Source organism: Molossus molossus, unplaced genomic scaffold (genome assembly GCF_014108415.1).
Source record: "Molossus molossus isolate mMolMol1 unplaced genomic scaffold, mMolMol1.p scaffold_m16_p_14, whole genome shotgun sequence".
Classification (NCBI taxonomy): domain Eukaryota; kingdom Metazoa; phylum Chordata; class Mammalia; order Chiroptera; family Molossidae; genus Molossus; species Molossus molossus.
Window position 1 is genome coordinate 10500304 of NW_023425349.1, and position 20666 is coordinate 10520969.

Consider the following 20666-nt stretch of genomic DNA (forward strand, 5'->3'; position numbering starts at 1 on the left):
GTTTTGAATATGAAAGCTTTAAAAACTCAATACCAAATAGCCTTCCACGGAGTGCTTTGCCATTCACTGAATCTTGTCAAAATGTGCTGAGAGGAAGGACAAAAAGAAGGGATACTTTCCCTTGAGTATACCCACAACGGAGTGTGAAGAAAGAGCTTCTCAGACGGTGGGAAGTCACCAAGAAAAAGGAAAGGCCCTGTCCCATGTCACTGTTTGTAGCTTGAAGTAGGTTGTTCTAGACACGAGGAGAGCAGCTCTGCAGTAGTCCTCCTCGGGGAGGCTGCTTCCTGTCTGCTAATACAGTGGTGCCTGCGTGTTTAGATGTGAGTCTTCTATTTTCGATTAATTTTCCTTTTTATTTCTCTTCTATAGTAGAGCCAGAGCATTAAATTGATCTTTTACAGATAATGTATATGACTAGGTTATATTATCTGAGATTTTCTTTTTAGGATAGCAGAGTGGACCCTGGTTCTGATAAGGCTAAGATCCACTGGGCTATGCTGAGGTTTAAGATGAGGGGGAAATAGTCACTTTCTACCTAGTTCTGAAAACTCGTGCTCAGAATGTTACTCCTTTTTAACTGTCCGTTTGGTTCCCCACTGATGACAGACATAAGGGGAGGCCTATCAGATGACATGTGAGTCTGGTCCTTCTGCCCCTGCCCCCGATCTCCGGCCCTGCAGCCTGCACACCCTGCTGTCTGGCTGTTCCACTGCACACAGTTCTCAGGTCAGGTGGAGAGTGCGTGCCTGGAAGCCATTGCTCATGGGCTTTTTCTGCCTCTAATGCTCTTTATCTCCACCCCTTCCAACCTTCTCCCCACACACTGAGGACACTCTCTTTCAAGACCTAGATGAAGCTCAGTCTTCTCCGTGTGAATGGGATTGACTCCCACAGTTGCCACTGACTGTTCTCTCCATTGCATATCCCTCCAAATAGACATGATTTAAAATTTTTAATTTTTCCAACTCATGCCATTATTTTGTATATACTAGTTAGTCTACTTTATTGTATTTTTATGGAGGAGACCCTTTAGAGTCTTCTCCGTTTTATTTCAATTTTGAAAAAATAACAAAACTTCCTGAAAAGGTGCAAGTGTAACATAAATACCCCATTTGGGAGGTGTTGCCAAAATAATACCCAGTAACCCCCAAATTTCAGTTTTATAAAAGAACATTGTTCCACACAACTACATTACAATAATCAATATCAGAAAATCCATATGCATTTTGATCCCATACTTCCATGTGATACCTGGACCTTCTCTGATTCACATGTGTATGTGTGCTGTTGCCTCCTCCTGCCACAGACATCCTTTTCCACTGCTTGGACCCTGCCTGGCCACCTTCCTGGAAGCCTTCCTACCTGCTGGGGCTCTGGCACCCCACACCAGACTGCCTTCCAGGTGCTCTTTTTACTTCTGTTGAGTTATAACACCAATCTAGTGTCTTTCTCCCTACATAGATTCTTTCTTTAACTCGAGACAGACCTTGCCCCCAGGGAACACACATCCTCTTGTGTTCTGACACTCCAAGCTAAGCCACCTGCTGGGTGGACACCCTCCTCACCCTGCTTAAGTTCTGACTTCCTCTTGCCCGGGAACCCTCATCACCCCTCTTGGGCTCCAACACCCTGGCCTCTCCAAGAGGACACCCTTCTCTCTGTGCCTGAGCTGTAACGTCCTGCTCCCAGCTACTGTTCTCCCAGGTGGCGACCCTCCTCAGCTCCTCGGTCAGCCTCTGCCGCCACCTCTGCCACCACTGCCCCCAGCACACACTCCTACTTTGCTTTGAACTGAAATATTAGCAAGAGAGGTGGGAGAGCTTTTTACTATTTGTAGTGGTTTTCTGTTTTAATGCTCATGACACTAAAGTAGAATCCGGCCGTAGAAGGTCGGACATATATGTACACACAGCAGCGGGAATGATTATCTTGACAATGCACTGAGTGCCACGAGATTGGGAAAGTGACTTGTCCTCAGTTGGACTCAGTGCCTGAGTCAGCAGCTCACCAAACTGACAGCTTTCAACTTAGATGGTTTTCACTCAGCAGTCCCTCAAACTCAGGCCAGCTACTTTGTGTTTACACAAACCATGCTGCTGTGCATTGGAGACAATTCAAGGGCTTTTTACAGGTGATTTGGACCATGAGCCATTTGATTGCATGCACTGTCTCCAGAACCTGGACCTGCGCTGCTTACCAGGGCCTGTGGGGCTATTTCAGCGAGGCTGTGTGTAGGAATACTGCTGGTGCTGCCCAAGCCTTCTTGGGTGTAAGACTTTATATGGCCTCACACAGACAAAAGTCTCTCCGTTTGACTGTCAGGCCTGGGGGTGAGGCCAGAGCCTGGGACCAGGTTACCTGGGACATAGTTTGATGAGAGAAGCTTGGATCCAGGCCAGTGCCTGGGAAGCAGGCCTTTCCCCATCAAGGCTCTGCTGATTGGGTCATGATAATGCTCCATTATGATTTTATAATCTACCAAAAGCCCAAGCTAAATAAAATAGTTGGGAAAGAGTCCCAGCTCCTCCTCCAGACCCAAGCTGTTATGCTTTGTTGTATATGTGCCTCTTTTTCCCTCAAGGACCATGGCCTGCTTGAGTACAGGGACCCTTTGTACTTGTCTTCTGGGCCCTAGCCTCGGTCTGAGCCCACCGCACTGTGATGCTCTTGTGGTGAGGACTCGAGCGGTTGCATAAAGGTAGCAAGTGGTGGAGGCCCAGGGATGGTTGGCGCTCCTTTCGATGTCCAGGGAGGAGCAGCATAATGGAGTGTTTGTTTCCTGTGTCTGGATTGGGAAGTCGTGTTTACCCCACGATGACAGACAAGCACAGAATGGAGCGGAGGGTCTCCATAGCCTCACCTGCAAGCTCGCAGGCAGCGCGAGGCTGTTGTGCCAGCACTAATGAAGCGGCACAGGAAACAGCACGGGATAAAGTTCAGCTGTGACCCTGGCCTCCCAACAGGGGAAAGAGGGATCCTTTGAAGAAGAAGACAGCTGGGTTTTGGTTTCAAGACCTTAACACTGCCATCACTAGATATTCATCTGTCAGTGCACAGGGGACAACATGTGGAGAACAGTTGTGTCCGGTCAGGCCAAAGGGAGAAGGAGATGGCTGATTTCCAGGGTAACTGTGAAACCTCCCATGGCTGAGGGTTCTGCGTAGCGTAGCCAAAAAGAATCAATTTGGTGAGGCTGTGGCTGAGTGTGAGAACCTGGGCACTGTCTGCTGTGGGCCAGGCGGTCCTACCACGTCACCTTCCTTCATCCTCATACCAGGGACAGGGAGCCTTGAGGTTCTGGCCCAAGTTATGCTGGTCAGTTGAACATAGTAGCCCAAACTGCTTCCATATATACTGAGTCCTAAATTATCAGAGAATCCAGTCTGCCCTGAGTCATTTCATCAAGTACTCCTAGAGAATTCAACTTTTCTCGTGTTTACATAGGGCCACAGTTGTTCCTTGAAAGGGAATAGTTACTCTTCTTGCCTTTTATAATCCCCTGTCCTGACTTTCAGTTCCTAGATTTAATTAGTTGTATTTTTTCTTTCAGAAAAACAATATTTGTAATCCTTGGTTGAATTTGTTTACTAAGAGTCCTCTAATCTGGGCAAGAGTTTTCTTCTGAGGGGATTTATTGTTTCTATTAGAATAGCTTTAACTCAGCCGAGGTTTACTTAACAGAATAGGAAGGGAGAAACTTATCTCCTCCCTAACCCCTCTTGAATGTTTCCATCACTCTGCCAAAGCAGAGTCGTGCAAAGAGGCAGTAGTCATTTGCTCTGTAAGTCAATGTGCAGCTAGCTGCCAGAGCGGATTAAACATGTTAACATAGGTGATAATACTGTCGCAGAAGTGAAAAGTTAAGTTGCTTATCAGTATATTCTGATAAACTACTTAAATTTTACAGTAGCATGTACTGACTTCAGACAGACGTTAGTAATAGGGAACTGTGCACTTTTATCTGTCCTCTCTATTGCCTCTCACTTCATATATTACCCCTGGCGGTACAGCTAGTAATCTGTGCAGGGCGCTGACTTCCCTCGCCTGGCAGGATGGGGTTGGGCAGCATCGGCGCTCCCTCCGTGTCCAGCTCCATCAGCAGCTGATACTGTCAGCTCAGCGGGCGCTTGGTACAACATTCTCACGTGACTATTTGATGTCGCTTCGGAAATTTCTTATGGAGAATAAAGCCATTTAAATTGAGTGACAAAACTTCGTGGGAGTGGGGATGTATTTCAGCAACAATTCTGTAGCACTAATGCGCCTTTGCTGTTAGTGTTTGTTTAGTTTTGTTTGTTGAGTCAACACTAAGCATTGATGGTATGCGGGCTGTGTGCTTAGCCCTGGGAAGACAAGGTGAAGAGAGATGTGATCCTTCCTCTCTGTTTGCACAGCCTCTTGGGAAGACAGCCACACCATTGAGTGCCACGTGGTGTGTGGAATGTTATAACAGGAGTAGGCACAGGCACAGGGCAACATGGAAAAGGGGGAATCAGGGCATGAGAGGCAAGGAGGGGCTGGGGTACTGTTAGTAGGATGCATAGAAAGCAGCTAGACTAGACCGTGAAGGTCAGAGGGAGAAAAGCGCCAAGTGTAGACAAGCTCAGACAGGCTGAGGCTGCCTGCACAAGCTTGGAGTAGGCTGCCATGAGAGGAGTCCGTATGTGGGGAAGTCTAGAGAAGACCGCCAGAGAGGCAGCCAAGGGCCTAACCGTGGAGAGCCTGGAACGCCCTAAGAAGTACTGCAGCAAAGGGATGATTGTAGGAATTTAATCCGATGTGCCAGTTAGATTTGTATTTTAGAAAGAACATTCTATGAGGAACACAGAGGGTAGACTATGGTCAGGTCCACCCTGTTGTCAGAGTTAAGGGGCACGATAGTCAGGACCCGGTGGAGGGCAGTGAGACGGAGAGTTAGTACTCATCCCACAACCAGTGCGGAGAGGGTGTGTTACAGAATGTTTGGCGAATGGTTTCGGGCTCCAGGGGCCTTTGGGACCCCTAGCAGCTGCAGGCAGTGGAAGTGCTGTGTGTGTGTGTGTGGCTGTGTGTGTCTAATCATGAGAACTTGAATAGAAGCTTTCCTGGAAAGGGTGGGTGTGGTGGGAGAGGCCTGGGGCTACTCACAGATAGTTCCTGATTGCAGAGTCTGCTTTGAATGTCTTCTCTATGAACCTGTTCTAGCTCTGAGGCATGGGAATAATTTATAATGAACATTCAATCCTCCGTCTTATCCAGGCAATTTTTTGAAATCCCAGAAATAATTAGCATTTCCCCAGTCTGTGTTTCTAGCACATACTATGACAGGAAGACTCTTTAGGATATAGAGAAAAACTGAAATTTACCAGTCTTAAATTTGTTCCTGGTTAAAGTTTTTGACCTGCATACTAATATTTCATGTTTTCTCTTCTTCCCCAGCTATCTCCCATGGTTTGAAGTATTTTATAAGCTACTTAACATCTTGGCAGATTACACGACAAAAGGACAGGTATTTTTTTTCTTTTTAATGAGTTAACTTTAATTTACCTTTTATGATTATAAAAGTAATAGATGCTCTATATTTCACCAAAATGTTTACCAAAAATGTACTGCATGCTTGTTATAGAAAGTTTGGGAAATTCAGAAAGTAGTAGGAAGGAAGAGAAAAATCACTCCTATGCTCTATGCTCTGCCCCCAACCCCCATAAGTGTTACTAGCATCTTGGGATGTTTTCTTCCTTTACTCTTTGAATTAAATATATAATAATAGATCCTTAGCATTCACAGAGTTAATATTCACAATATCTAATGGTCCCAAGCAACCCTAGAAGCTCATGATTTGTATTGAGTTATCATTTTGCTGAGGCACAAATCTGGATTGTTCATGTCATGCTGCAGAGTTGGCATTTGTGAGAATATCACTTAACTGGCGAGTGACCTAGCCAGCTGTCCTGAGTTCCTGTTTCAATAAGGCTTTGTTGTACTTTTACAGTATTTTTTATAAGGGTCTGAAAATTAGTTTAAAAGCTCAGCTACACCTACCGTGCTTTTGGGAGAAACGGTATGCTAAAGTATCTTCCATAGGTGTCATGGGTCAGCTGGAGTTGTATTTAGACTTTTGTGGCCCATATTTTTTAACCATATTTTTACCAGGTAACATAATCAGCAAAGCATTTTTCATGGTTGCATAGCATTATATGTGAACCCTGATTTACTGAAACATTTCCCTATTGTTGGAAGTTCTTATAATTTGGGACTTTTTTTTTTCATTATTACAGCCATTGGTATCTTTGAGCAAAAAGCATTTTATTTTCTTCATTTTGGATTGTTTCCTTAAGAGTAGAATATCAAATGGGCCTTTGTAAGGTCAGTGGATATAAACATTTTTAGAACATTTACCAACTGCTTTCCAAAAGAATTGTGCTGTTTTCTTAAAAAATACCTTTTCCTAGCAATGTATAGAGTGCCTGAGTAACTGTGTTCTCACCAGTGTTATTTGTTGAATTCATTGCTTATTTGACAAATGAACAAGTCTCATTGTTTTATTTATTTATTTATTTAATTTTATTTTTTTTATCCTCACCCGAGGACAGTTTTCCATTTTTTGTTCAGATAGAGTGGGAGGGAGAGAGAGGAAGAGAGAGAGAGAGAAACATCGACGTTAAAGGGACACATCGAGTGGCTGCCACCCGCACGACCAACCAGAGCCAGGGACAAACTGTAACCGAGGTACGTGCCCTTAGTGGGAACTGAACCCGGGTCTCTCCGGACTGCAGGCCAACGCTCTAACTGCTGAGCCAAACCGGCCAGGGCCAAGTCTCATTGTTTTAATTGTATTTCTTTGATTTTTAGTGAGTTGAATATTTGTCCATATGTCTAACTTCCTATATTTTCTTTTTCATAAATGGTCTAAGGTTTTAAATTAAAGTGATATATTATTAGTAAATGTTAGAGATATTTCCCCTCACATCTTCTATGGAACGTTAGTTCTGAGAAATGTCCCATAAGAAGAGTACCGTATTCAATAATGCTGGGGTCAGAGAGGGAGAGCGGTGCCTCTTTTGTGTCTCCTTACGATTTATACGACACAGGCTCTGAGGAGCCCTGCAGTGGAGGAAGCTGTGCTACTCAGCGCTTCCCATCTCGTTTGGCTCCACACCCCTATTTCGTGACAGATACTAACATTTTGGGATATCAGTGTTTTCCTGGAACACACTTTGGGAAATGCTGTTTGGGAGAAAAAGTGAAAATTATGTGTATTGTGGATAAATCTTTCCCTCAAGGTAGATTTACTCACTGGCAAATGTATTCCAGAGGCCACAGTAAAGGGAAGGAACAGGAATAGAAATGGCACCCTGGATCACTACGCTCACTCTGAAAGGATGCTTAGGTATCAGGGAATTCTGTCATAAACGAAGTGATGTACTCTTTGATAAATGAGCCAGGAGACCATCTTGGGTCTGTTCATCGATTTCTGATTCACAGTTCACTTTAATCAAACATTCAGGTTTTCACTCAAATTTGAAAGATGTCTTCAGTAAATAGAATTGTATAACATGTAGGCTCTTAACAATCTTCGATTTGAAGAATGACTCACATTTTTTAATTCATATTTATGCTCCAGTGAATAAAAAACTTAGTAGACTTTTATTTTATTTATTTATTTTTATCTTTATTGTTTAATGTACTACAGATGTTCCTCATTTTTCCCCCATTGAGCCCCTCCTTCCCACTCCTGCCCCCCTCCCGCCTTTTCCCACACTGTTGTCTGTGTCCGGTGGTTATGCATATAAGTTCTTTGGTTTATTTCTTCCCAACCCCCCACCCCGTTCCCTTTGAGGTTTGTCAGTCTAGCAACCAATTTGTTCTTCTTAATGCGTTCACCTTTTTCACCCATTTCCCCAATCCCCCTCAGTATCTATGAGAATGTTTCTGTTCTGCCTGTTCATTTTGTTTGTAGATTCAATTGTCGACAGATATGTATTCATTGCCATTTTATTTGTTCATATTTTTTATCTTTTTCTTCAAAAAGACCCTTCATCATTTCATATAACGGTTTGGTGGTGATGAACTCCTTTTTCTTGTCTGGGAAACTCTTTATATGGCCATCGATTCTAAACGCCAGCTTTGCAGGATAGAGTAATTTTGGTTGTAGGTTCTTCTTTTCATCACTCTGAATATTTCTTGCCACTCCCTTCTGCCCTGCAAAGTTTCTTTTGAGACATCAGCTGACAGTCTTATGGGAACTCCCTTGTAGGTAACTAACTGCTTTTCTCTTGCTGCTTTTAAGATTCTCTCTTTATCTTGAACCTTTTACATTTTGATGATGATGTGTCTTGGTGTGGACCTCTTGGGAGTTTATCTTGTTTGGGACTCTCTGTGCTTCCTGGACTTGTATGTCTGTTTCCTTCACCAAGTTAGGGAGGTTTTCTGCCATTATTGTTTCAAATAGGTTTTCGATTTCTTGTTCTCTCTCTTCTCCTTCTGGCACTGCTAAGATGCGAATGTTGGCACGCTTGAAGTTGTCCCAGAGGCTTCTTACACCATCCTTATTTTTTTGGATTCTTTTTTCTTTTTGCTGTTCTGATTGGGTGTTTTTTGCTTCCTTATATTCCAAATTGATGGTTTGCTTCTTGGCTTTACCTACTCTACTATTGAATCTGCGTAAATTATTCTTTATTTCAGTTAGTGCCTACTTCATTTCTGACTGTGCATCCTTCATTTTTGACTGGTCCTTTTTTATGCTCTTGAGGCCCTCACTAAGTTCACTGAGCATCCTTATAAGCAGTATTTTGAACTCAGCATCTGTTAGGTTGCTTATCTCCATATCACTTAGTTCTTTTCCTGGGGTTTTGTTCTTTTCTTTTATTTGAGACCTGTTTCTTTGTCTCCTCATTTTGACTGCCTCTGTGTATTACTGAACAAGAGGTATGGGGCTATCTGAGACCAGATGCTGCTTGTTTGAAAGAATTTAGGAAAACCTGAAGCAGGAACCAAGACAGGCCAATCTTATGGTTAAGCAAGTGGCAACAGCTTGGGTGGGCCTGAAAGTGGGGTGGGGCGGGGCCTCAGGGAATCACCAGGGCGGGGCAACCAGTGTGAGCCAGGTTGCTGGGGTCCCAGATATGGCAGCTGTCTGCCGCCCCAGGGAAGGGCTCACCAAAGGAACAAAGGCCTCTGACAGCATGTCTGTCCCAGAGAAAGCCCCCTCTCCAGCCCTCGCTCCAGTGCCAAACAGCTCATTTCTTCCCTGTATGTCTCTGGTGCCCCTCGAGCTGCCTCCCCTCCAAGCTTAGAGGGAGAGAGTCTGATAAGTCTGTGCACAGGCTCTTTAAGAGGAGCTGCCTGGGGCTCCAGCCTCCTCAGCCTCCCTGAGCCTCAGTTCCCGCTGGTTTTCCAGCCAGAAGTGATGGGGATTCTCTTCCTGGCACTGGAACCCTGAGTGGGGCACCTGGTGTGGGACTAGGACCCCCTCACTCCTCAGGGAGGACCTTCCCAGCCGAAGTGTCCTCCTGATTTTTATCCGCCACACGTGGGTGTGGGACTAGCCCGTCCGCCTCCGCCCCTTCTACCAGTCTTGATGTGGTTGCTGCTTTAATTCCGTAGTTGTAGGACTTTATTCAGCTTGATTTCAGGTGGTTTTGAATGCTGTTTGTTCTGTAGTTTAGTTGTAACTCTGATGTGGTTGTGGGAGGACGTGATACCGCGGTTACCTACCCGCTATCCTGACCAGAAATCAACTTAGTAGACTTTTAAAAACATGTCTTGTGATACTGGAAAGGTTGGATAGGTACAATCTATGCATAGGGGATACAGGATTATTACCCTGAAAATTGGTGTACCCATCTTCTGGGCCATAGCCACAGTAAAGGACCCTGACTCTTGGAGGGTTGGAGACTGAGGTCAGTGACCTATTTTAGTGGAGTCTATTTCCCCTGTATCCAGGACTCTTTTTAGTGTATTTTGGTTAAAAAAATTATGACATAGATCATAGGGAGTCTACCTACAACTGGCTAAATTGCTTGCAAGGTGTAGGCCATCAGATTAGAATAGGAGGAAAGAGCTTTTATTAAAAACACAGAATCTTTTCCCCACGTCCAAAAATCTTTGAAAGGTCGGGCATTGTAGACTTAAATGTGTGTGTGTGTGTGTGTGTGTGTGTTCATGACAGCTCAGCATGGAGTGTCAGAGACTAAGCTACATGATGAGGGTGTCTGTCTGGGTCTTGACTCAGTGTGGTTATCAGACTCTGAATAGGGCAATGAGAGCATCCTTGTTGAAGGGATGGCAGGGGTGAGGAGGGCATCTGAGTGAGAGAGCAGCCTGGCTGAGTGTGTCGGAGCCTGAGAGATGAGGTGGTGTTTATGTGGGGCAGTGGTGGCACTGGCCAGGCACTGGATGCTGGAACTCCAGTGAGTTTTAGAGGGTTCCACATGGGAAAAGGGGCAGCAGCAGTGACCCAGCACTGGGGTGTTGGAGCGTGGGGTGGGCATGGCATGTTTGTTGGAGGTGGGTGGACAGTGGTGGCCTAACACTGGATGTCAGTATTTGAGCAGGGCAGGGAGAGCTTCTAGGTGGGTAGGGAACTAGGGGCATTGATAAAAGATTGGTTACATACAAAAAAGGGAATATGTTAAGAAAATAGATGGATGGTTTTTCACTTTTGTAGAATATAGTTACAAATATGTAAGGGGAGAAAACTAGAATGATTCCTGTGATGAATTAGAATTAAAGGCTCTCAATATATGTGACAGATATGGAGATAGAGATATAAATGTATATTATAGGTCTCTCTGTGTGTAATGTATTCCCTGGCTCTATCAACTGAGAGGATCTGGGGTCAGCAATACCCATGTAGCATGGAGTACGCCTAGGTTTCTTAGTTTCTACCAAGCTTTCTCCACTAAAAAGAGCCAGGACTCCCTGGAAAAATGTCTAATTCCAGGGCTGGGGAAGGGAAAGGATAAGATGAACCGGGAATATCTTTTAGTGCTGAAATTAAGGAATTGCTCAAAACATGATGGGGACATGTCAGAAGGACACACATGTGAGCTCAAGGAGGCAAGGGGTCCTACTGGTCACATCTGGGACAATTCAAGCCTCTAAACAGATAATTATAGTAAAGGATTATAACACAATTAAATAAAGCAAGAAACCATGTGTCTATACTAATATAAATAAGTAAATAGATAAAATAAAAGCTGGATGAAGAATGGGATATTTATATGAAGTATTGCTCCATGAAATGCAAAGGGAAAATGAATAATCTTGCAGTAGAGACATCAGATAAATTAACCAAATGATCAAAATGAACATCATCAATAATGGGATGAATTGAAATTGGAATCAGTAGAAAACAGACAGTTGAGGATTATGCTATAAAATGACTGGCCTCACTGTCACGTTCATACAAATCTAGGAATGATCGGAACTCTTCCAAACTGATAAAGACTGGAGAGTCATAACTAAAGGCAATTTGTGATTATTAACTGGATTATTTTGCAATGATTGGCACAGTTAACAAAACTTGATGGGCTCTGAGGATTAGATGGTAATGTCGTATCAGTGTTAATTTCCTGATTTTAATGATTAATTGTGATAATGTAGGAGAATGTTCTTTGTATTTCTCAATGATGGGGCAGAATGTTAACAACTCACTTTCAAATAGTTTAGAAAACTAAAAAAAAAAAATTGTACTGTCCTGCAATTATTTTTTAAATTTGAAATTGTTTCAGAGTAAAATTAAACATGTTGGCGCATGCACATAGACATTTATCTCCTTTGTGAGAAACTTGAGTGTTTTATCAGTTCAGATTGAAACAGGCATTTAATCTGAGCTCATCCTTTCTTTTCCTTTCCTTTAAATTCACTACCAGAAACAGCTGCCAAGTAGCGGAGAGGGCTCTGCTCCTGGCTGAGCAATTTACTAACTGGCTGATTTGAGCCAAGTCGCTTCACCTCCCAGAGCCTCAGTTTTCAGTCTGTGAAGTGGAGTAGTTGTGAGGGTCATAAAGATTTTTAAGAAGGATACAGATGTGAGCTTATTACTATTATATTAACGTAGAGAAGGCCACAGGATAGGAGAAGTGGCTTTTGGATAATTCTGTAAGCAGTGTTCTCTTGAGCCTTTTAAAGGTGAATCTGTTTTCAGTCGAATAATTTGTACTGCTTTGTACTTCATTTCACTAATTAAAATGCACAGCCACCATCCTATATTACGTGCTGTTGTACGTAGTTCATTTTTAACTTTCCATAATTGGAGGCTGCCATGTGTATCCAGTGAACGCTCAATACAATTAATTGAGGGTAATGATGATGAAGAAGACAAGATCTATAGTGTCATCGTTATTTCTCCCCACCACCCCCGCCCTGTAAGCTAGGATTGTTTGCATTTAAAAGTTGTTGCTATGGAGTTGAGAAGATAGATTTACTGAGAGCTTATGGTACATAATCCATAAAAGGTGGTCATGGTAGGTGTCTCACTGAGCAGAAAATGTCAAATTTGCTGTGGGAGGATCTACTTGGCTCTTATATTGAGCCATAAGTAGTGTCTTTTGTCCAACCCTACTTAAATAGCAAACCTGTTTCTGGACTGGGGCCAGCACCTCCCCAGCCCCTCAGTCATGAGGGCCCCCAGCTTACTGTGTGCCCAAACCTCCCTGCATATCTCTGACTAAGGGTTCAGCCTCGATTTGGTTACTGAGACCTTTTATTTCTTTCAGGAGAGTCAGTGGAATGAGCTTCTCGAAACTCTGCACAAACTTCCCATCCCTGACCCAGGAGTGTCTGTTCATCTCAGCGTGGTAAGTGGGGCAGAAGATCAGCAGTCACTGGAAAACCATTTCACTATTAACAGGAAGGAGTTAGCCAAGCAGGGTCATCTTTTGTTGTTTGCACTTTCCCCACCCCTACCCGCGAGTACTCTAAGACCCCTAGGCTCAAGGCAGGCCCAGAAGTTGTATTTCTTCCTTTCTTTGGGATTCCATGAGCAATGGGTCCCAAATGTCCCCAGGCTCCTCTCTTCCTGGCTGTCATTCCATCACTAGCATCTCCTGTCCTGCCTCACACTTTGTCCCCCAGCATTGCTGTGCATGCCCATTTGCTAAACCCCATCTTGCTGCCCCCTGAGCCTTCAATACCACCTCTCCCCTGTTTACCAGGGTACCCCGTGTTCATCCTTCAGAACTCAAATTGGATTTTAATTCTGAGAAATCCCGACACTCCACAAGACTTAGCTAAGTCCCAGGCATTTTGTACATTTAGCAGTACTGAGTCACACCACATTGGAACGATCTGTTTTCCTCTTGCCCCCACTGGATTGTAGGCCCCCGAGGACAGGGACGGAGAGAGCCTAGCGGAGTTCTTGGCCTGCAGCAATATCGTCCTTTGAACTCTTCCATATACATGCTGCACAATCTGTAGTGTAGTAGAGTGGAAAGTCCTCTGAACTACAAGTTGGGAGATTTCAGTCCTAGTTGTAGTTTTTTGCCCATGATCTGAGTGATACATGTGCTTTTATGTTTTAGTTACTAGGACCCTCTGATTCCCTGAGTCAGACCCTGTCACCACCTTCATCAGTATTCTCAGGTGGAGATCCTTTGGTCAGTTGTTGATTATACAGGGCCCATTTCCCCTGTGTTGTGGGGTCTGAATGTTTAAAAAGTTTTTTCAGCTTCACTAGAACCAGGTACGGCATTGGTGTTCAGTGGTTATTATCTTGGTATTTGCCCTCTTAAAGAAAATGGACATATGTTATAGGGCTTTTTTTCGTGATGATCAAATTGAAAGCAATATTTTTACCATTAGCTAATAATAGATCTATTTGCTAAGTTCCTGATTTATGCCAAGTATGCCTCTCTAATGTTCACAACAACTACAAATAGACATTAACATTCTCATTCCGTGGATGAGGCTTAGAGAGGAACAGGTACTTGCTTACCCAAGATTATGTGGTTAATTGTGAGAAGTTTGGGGTTTTCAAGACCAGGACAAACTTCCAAGCCTATGTTTTTTCCTCTAGTCCATGGGTGTTGAAAGAAGGAGGTGAAAGAAGGAAGGAAAAAAGGAATTTGTAGAGGTTTTTGCACATTTTAATAGAGCATAGGAAAGGAAAGAACCTTGTTACAGAAATTCATGTCAGGAAGACTGCTGCCTGGAAGATGAAGAAATGAGCTTTAAAAAACCTGCCTCAGCCCCGGCTGGTTTGGCTCAGCGGTTGGAACATCGGCCTGCGGTCCAGAGAGACCCGGGTTCAGTTCCCGCTGGGGGCATGTGCCTCGGTTGCAGTTTGTTCCCGGCCCTGGTTGGGTTGTGTGGGTGGCGGCCACTCGATGTGTCCCTTTCACGTTGATGTTTCTCTCTCTCTCTCCTTCCTATTCTGTCTGAACAAAAAATGGAAAAGTGTCCTTGGGTGAGGATAAAACAAAAAACCAAAAAAAACGCCCTAGTCATCTCCGTGCAGCTAAGCAACCTTGCCTTTGCCGCTGTCCCTTTTCTTAAGCAGCTTGATCTCACCACTTCAGTCTGTAATGACATCCGACAGGTAACTGTGGAGTAGCCTGGCTGGGTCACCAGCTGCTGGGGAGGAAGGGCCACTCCTTCCCCTGAGTGGTTGCCAGGCCTCAAGGACAAACCAGCACAGGGGCAGTAGAAACTGTAGGGAGGGTGCAGCTGTTTCGTGCCAGTGGTTTCTAGGAATGCTTCTGACCTCCTCTGGTCCTGCATTTCATGGGCGATGGAGCAAGACAGAATCTCAGAGGACAGCTTGGTGACTGCTTGGTTTTGGAACTGCATTGGCTCACTAGTTACAATCCATTGCGTCTGTAAAGGCAAATGTCTTTTTTCTTTCCTATTCACAAGGAATTCCTTTCTCCATGCGGCATTTCTGATTTTGAAGCACTAATCTCATCTAGATCAGAAAGCCTAAATTGTGGATAAAGTGGCAATCCTGAACGTTTTGGGGCTTCAGTCACAAGAGAATATTTCTGTGTGTCTGATACAGATGATTGAGAGAAATGGAAATGTAAACTAGCAGTTGAGAGCAACAATAATAATTTTCTATTAAAATACCATTTATGAAATGCTAGCCACTTCACATATATAACATATTCTTCACAACGGTTCTGAAGTAGATATTATGATTCCAAGACTGAGATTCTGAGCTATTAAGTGAAGTTGCTTAAAATCACATAGCTGTTAAGTGGCCGGTTCTGTGGTCCCTGTTCTTTCCCCTCACTGTGTCAGCCATTACTTTGTGACCCCATCCCCGTGTGGGCATCTATTACTGAACATTTCCTAGGTCTCCCTTCCAGCCATTGAATAGAAGTTGGTGAATTTGGGCTTAAATTGAACCTTGTATTTTACTTTCACTGTTTTAATCTTATAGTTAAATTTAATTAACTGTTGACTAGTTTCCATGCTACCCAATCTCTATTATAATACTTCTTAGGTAATATTTTGGTATAGACACATAGATTTTGGAATTAATGCATTGTGGAAGATTTTTTTAAGTTATCTTTTTATAATTTTTTATTTTTTATTTTATTATTTTAATTCAAGTGACTTTAGCTATAATTTGCACATCAAAAGCACAGGTAAAACAGCCTGTTATAGTGGAAAGAGCATAGCTCTAATTATCCAGCCCTGGTTTCAGTTCTGGTTCTGTCACCTACAAGCTGTGTGACCTTCACAAGTTACTTCACCTCTCTAAGCCTTAATTTACCCACTTGCAATGTGAAGATAATTTCTACCTTAAAATTTGTTATGGAAATTAGAGATAATATTTCTAAAGTACTTGGCATAAAGCTTTCAATGTAGCGGGTATTAAATAAATATCTGTTGAATATTAGACAAAGAGCTCATAGTATAATAGTTGTCATTGTCATTATTGCAGTTGTCCCCTGTGCCTTTCATTTCAGGAAGGCAATACAACTTATTTTTCTAGAGACCAACCTATTTTGCAATTATCCAAGAATGGTGGGGCAGGGAGACTTCCTGAAATGTCACTTGGGGGTCCAGGTTTAAACTTAGGCCATAGCTAAGCTGACCTTCTCTGCATGTGACCTTTCCTGGCCTTTGCACAATCCCATCTTTAATTGACCAGCACCAGGCTCTTTCCATTTCTGCTTGCTATTGTCCTCTGAGTCTTTGGTAGCACAGAGGAGGTATCATCAGTTCAACTTGTCATTTAACTCAGGGACACACGCTTGTTACATACATGGCAATGGCTCCTTGAAAGTTCTTTGAACTGGTCAAGTTTTCAACTCCTTCTGGAGCTGGAGATTGCACTAGAAGTCCGGGAGGCTTTTTGTGAGCATGCATAGTGGAGAGCAATTCTCCGCTGTTAACCACGTAGGTTGGTCTCGGTGCAGCTCTCCTTCAGCTAGAGCTGTCTTTAACATCACTTGGGCCTTTGGGGCAGATTTTGCCCACAGCTTATAGATGGATATACTCTCAGATGCTGAAATGAAATGGCAGATTTGGTTGGTAAAGACCATTGTTGAGTGAACCTAGTGATATCCGGTCTCTTGAGTCAACTTGCCTCATTGAACAATAAATGATGAAGCCTGCAGCTTTCTTGCATTCAGAAACCTGCAAACAGTGTATGGAAATTTAGCCTTTAACCTCTTTGAGCTTTTCATTTATATCTCCCAAAGTAGTTCAGCTCTCATAGAAAAGAACTCCATCTACCAAACTGATGATTTAATGCATCTGGCTTTAATCCAGCATTATCCAAAGAAAATATTCCATGGATATTTCCAGTGAGTGAAACTGTTTCCTCATCTGAGTAAAGAATTTTCTTCAGATTGTTTACCTGATTGCTGAATAATGTGCTTATTGCAAATTTTTGCAAAATTAAGTAGTTCTTGCTTTTCTTTTCCAGCATTCTTATTTTACTGTGCCTGACACCAGAGAACTTCCCAGCATACCTGAGAATGTGAGTACTTGGGGAAAAAAAAAATTTAAATTTTTATTCTCTTTTTTTTATTAACTGATTTTTAAAAGAAAATAAAAGGATATAGTTTCCCATTATAAAATAATGCATTATAAAAGCAAAAACAAGTAGAGGATATTTGAAAAGTACCAAAAGTATAAAGATAAGGAGGGATCATTATTCATATTTCTCAAAAGCAATTGCCTATTGACATGTTGATGTCTCGTTCTAGTTTTAGAATGTATTTTAGAACATATTTAAAATCACCTATTACACAGCATTTTTCCATTTCATTCATAAGAATAATTTTTGTTAGCTGCATAATATTCCATTTGCTATGTTACTTTGCTATTTCCTCACTGTTGTTCATTTAGGTGGTTTTTAGTTTTTGCTGTTGTAAGTAAAATGTTTTCATATAAAGATTTCTTTATTAGGGTAGATTTACTCAAGTAGACGTATATGCCTACTATATTTCTATATTCACTTTTAGGAGAGTAAAATAAAGTATTTGTGGGTGTATGGATTAGGACTCCCACCCCTACTTCTTAAAAACTTAAAAGCAGTGAACTTGAGTCTGAAGGAGCAGAGGTTAATGTTTACACTCTGACGAGCTGGATGACATATCAACCCTAGCCTAAGACACATTTTCAAAATGTTTCACTCGGGTTATAAATAGTGCTATATAGAATTTAATACAAAATCACCACCACTTAGGCACTTGATTATTTTTTAAAATTGTGGCAAAATATGCATAACATAAAACTTATCATTTTAATCATCCTTAAGTGTACATTTCATTGGTGTAAATACATTCACATTGTTGTGCAACCATTACCAATATCCATCTCCTGCACCTTTTCATTTTTCCCAGACTAAACTCTGTACCCATTAAACAATCCATTAACAACTCTCCACTCCCCACCTTTTCCCCAGCCCCTGCCAAATACTATTCTTTCTGTCTCTATGAATTTGACTACTCTAGACACCTTATCTAAGTAGAATCATACAATATTTGTCCTTTTGTGTCTGGCTTAGTTTACTTAGCATAATGCCTTTGTGGCTAGTCTATATTGCAGCATGTGTCAGAATTTTCTTCTTTTATAAGGCTATAATATTCTATTGTATGTATATAACATACTGCATTTTGCTTACTCATCAGTGGACACTTAGGTTGTTTCTACCTTCTAGCTGTTGTGAATAATGCTACTATGAACATTGGTATACAAACATCTGTTTAAGTCCCTGCTTTCAGTTCTTTGGGGTATATACTTTATTACTTTCTTAAAATGCTGGAATAAGTATTTGTGGGTGTATAGATTCACAGAAAGACATTCTTTTAGATGTTGTCTGTAGAGCAGACAAATTATAAATGTCAAGTAATCAAGTTTAATTAATGAAGTTTTGTTATTGTAGGTAATGGATCAGAAGCCTGGCTTCTTGGGTTTCTTGGGGTGGGAGGTTCTTAAATATTAATATCAGAATCTCTCTTTTTTTTTTTTGGAGTAGTCAGTTTTCTTTTGCTGGAAATGTACATTCAATTACCAATGTTCTGGAAGCTGAGTGGGGGAGGTGGGTCATGCTATATCAACATTTAGCATGAATAATTTTATTTACCCCCTTCCACTTTTTATTTAATGCTTTATACCCTATACCCTGTTTTCAGCTATACCTGATGTCCCCCAAGCCTTTTTGGTTTAGTTCCTACAGAAAGCACATGTTTATTCTTCCAGAGGGGTGCTGGAAGGCCAGTTGACTAGCTGAGTGAACTGGGAAAGGAGAGTATTGGGGGCCAAATAATTTTTAATTTTATTGGCACCCTTCCCCTAGCCTTCACAGGTCTGGTGCCTCGATTCCTGAACCTTTTTGGAATTCCATGTTGTGAGTTGGCCTTGATGCTTGCTGTGTGTTCTCTGGCCCCAGCCTTAGTTTTCAGCCTTTTCTGGGCCACCAAGTCAGTCTCTTAGTTTTTCAACCGCAGTTGGCACTCTTGACATCTTACGCCAATTATTATTTTTTATTGATTCTCAGAGAGAGAGAGAGAAACATCAATGTGAGAGTGAAACTTGGATCGGCTGCCTCCTGCACGCCCCTCTACCAGGAAATGAGCCCACAACACGAGCATGCGCCCTGACAAGGAATTGAACCGGCAACCCCTGGGTGCATGGGATGATGCCCAACCAACTGAGCCACACCAGCCAGGGTGGGCCAAATAATTTTTTGTTGTGTGGGACTGTCCTTGTACATTGTGGGATGTTTTGCAGCATTTCTGGGCTCTATAAACTCTATGATGAGAGCACACCCCCTAGCTGTGACAATCAAAATGTCTCCAGATATTGCCAAATGTCCCCTTGTGGCAAATGACACAAGTTGAGAACCATTTCTTTAACAATATCTGCTTTCTGGCTTCCAAAAATTTAACATTTTTCTTTCATTACTGTTTTTCCAATTTTGGGGAGTACATGTCATTTAAAATTATTTTACATGTGGGGGACCCATGGTATCAGGAGAGAGAAAAGACGAGTATCTACCATATTTTACTGAAAATCCCTACAGTTTTTAACTATGCTTCCCCTACTAATAGACATTTAGATTGTTTCAAATGTTTTGTTATAAATAATAGAGTAACAAGTATTGCGTAGGTTAGGTTTTTCTTTTTAATTTTTCATTTTTTAAGGACAGAGAAAATTTAAGATACCTGAAAAATCTGATAACTTATTGATTTCCAAAACCACAATTACTAAGATTAGAAATAGTTTAGAGAAAAAAAATCTGTATTTTTATAGCCCCACCTTCAGTTCCTATGTGTACTGTATGCCGCCTTCTTTGCACCCACCATTTTTTAAAATGTGCATTCTCTTTGCTGGTTTTGCCACTGATGAACAAATTCTCTGTGTATGACCCATTGTCCACTAAATCCTTCTTTGCAAACTGATAACAGGCTAGCCTTGTTTGTTACTAAGCAGGAATAATAAAACAATCTGCCAGACTTCTAACATACATGGTCCTATTTAAATTCTTCCAGCTTCTCTGTGAGAGGTAGACGTGAGCCCCATTGTACATATAGGGACCCAGTGCTCACAGACCTGAGGCTACTGGATCAAGATCTGCTCAACAAAGCATTTTGTTTCCATTATACCCACCTACCCACCCACCTGGCCTTCCTACAACTGACTTTTGATATTCATGAGGAAAAAGGAAAATGAATGATTTTTGATAGCTCAGATATGAAATGAAACAGGCAAGCTTTTTCTCTAAGGAGAATTTGAACTTTTATAGGACCAATTTGTGTGATTTTTGACATAGAGTCACTATTGAGCTCTAGCCGTGTTGAAATTTGCATTTTAATCTCTTGGTGATTTTTCAAGGATTAATTTAAAATGACTAAATTGCTGCACTGCAAATTGAAACAAGCAATAACTGTGGGGATATTAATATAATATAGTGTGCTGTAGTGGAAAGAACATGAGTTTTGGAGACAGCCAGACACTGGGCTCCACCACTCTGGGACCTTGAGCTACTTACTTCTATTCTCTGAGCCTCGGTGTTCTTATCTAATAAAGAAAAATGGGAGGAACAATTAAAGTATTAAATGTAAAGTTCCAATTTCACTGCCTGGTGCAGCAGAGGTGCTGCTTTGAGGGTTCTTTTCTTTCCCTTCTTTCCTCGGCTTTCCTGGGATTCTTGAGGTCTGAGTTGTGGCTGAGGGCTAGGGAGCGTCACTTACTTCTTATAGCTTGTGTTTTCTAGGTTT

The 20666-nt window shown here is 42.1% G+C and overlaps 1 protein-coding gene across 6 annotated transcripts in view; it reads left to right on the forward strand.

The window, feature by feature from the left end:
* The window catches only part of DENND1A (DENN domain containing 1A), a 491959-nt gene that overhangs the window by 222320 nt on the left and 248973 nt on the right, over window positions 1-20666 (forward strand). For all 6 annotated transcript variants that reach the window (XM_036261261.1, XM_036261264.1, XM_036261259.1 and 3 more), the window contains 3 exons: window positions 5422-5491; window positions 12705-12785; window positions 16865-16918. In XM_036261261.1, coding sequence (XP_036117154.1) covers window positions 5422-5491; window positions 12705-12785; window positions 16865-16918 — 205 coding nt within the window. The remainder of the gene's footprint in view (window positions 1-5421; window positions 5492-12704; window positions 12786-16864; window positions 16919-20666) is intronic.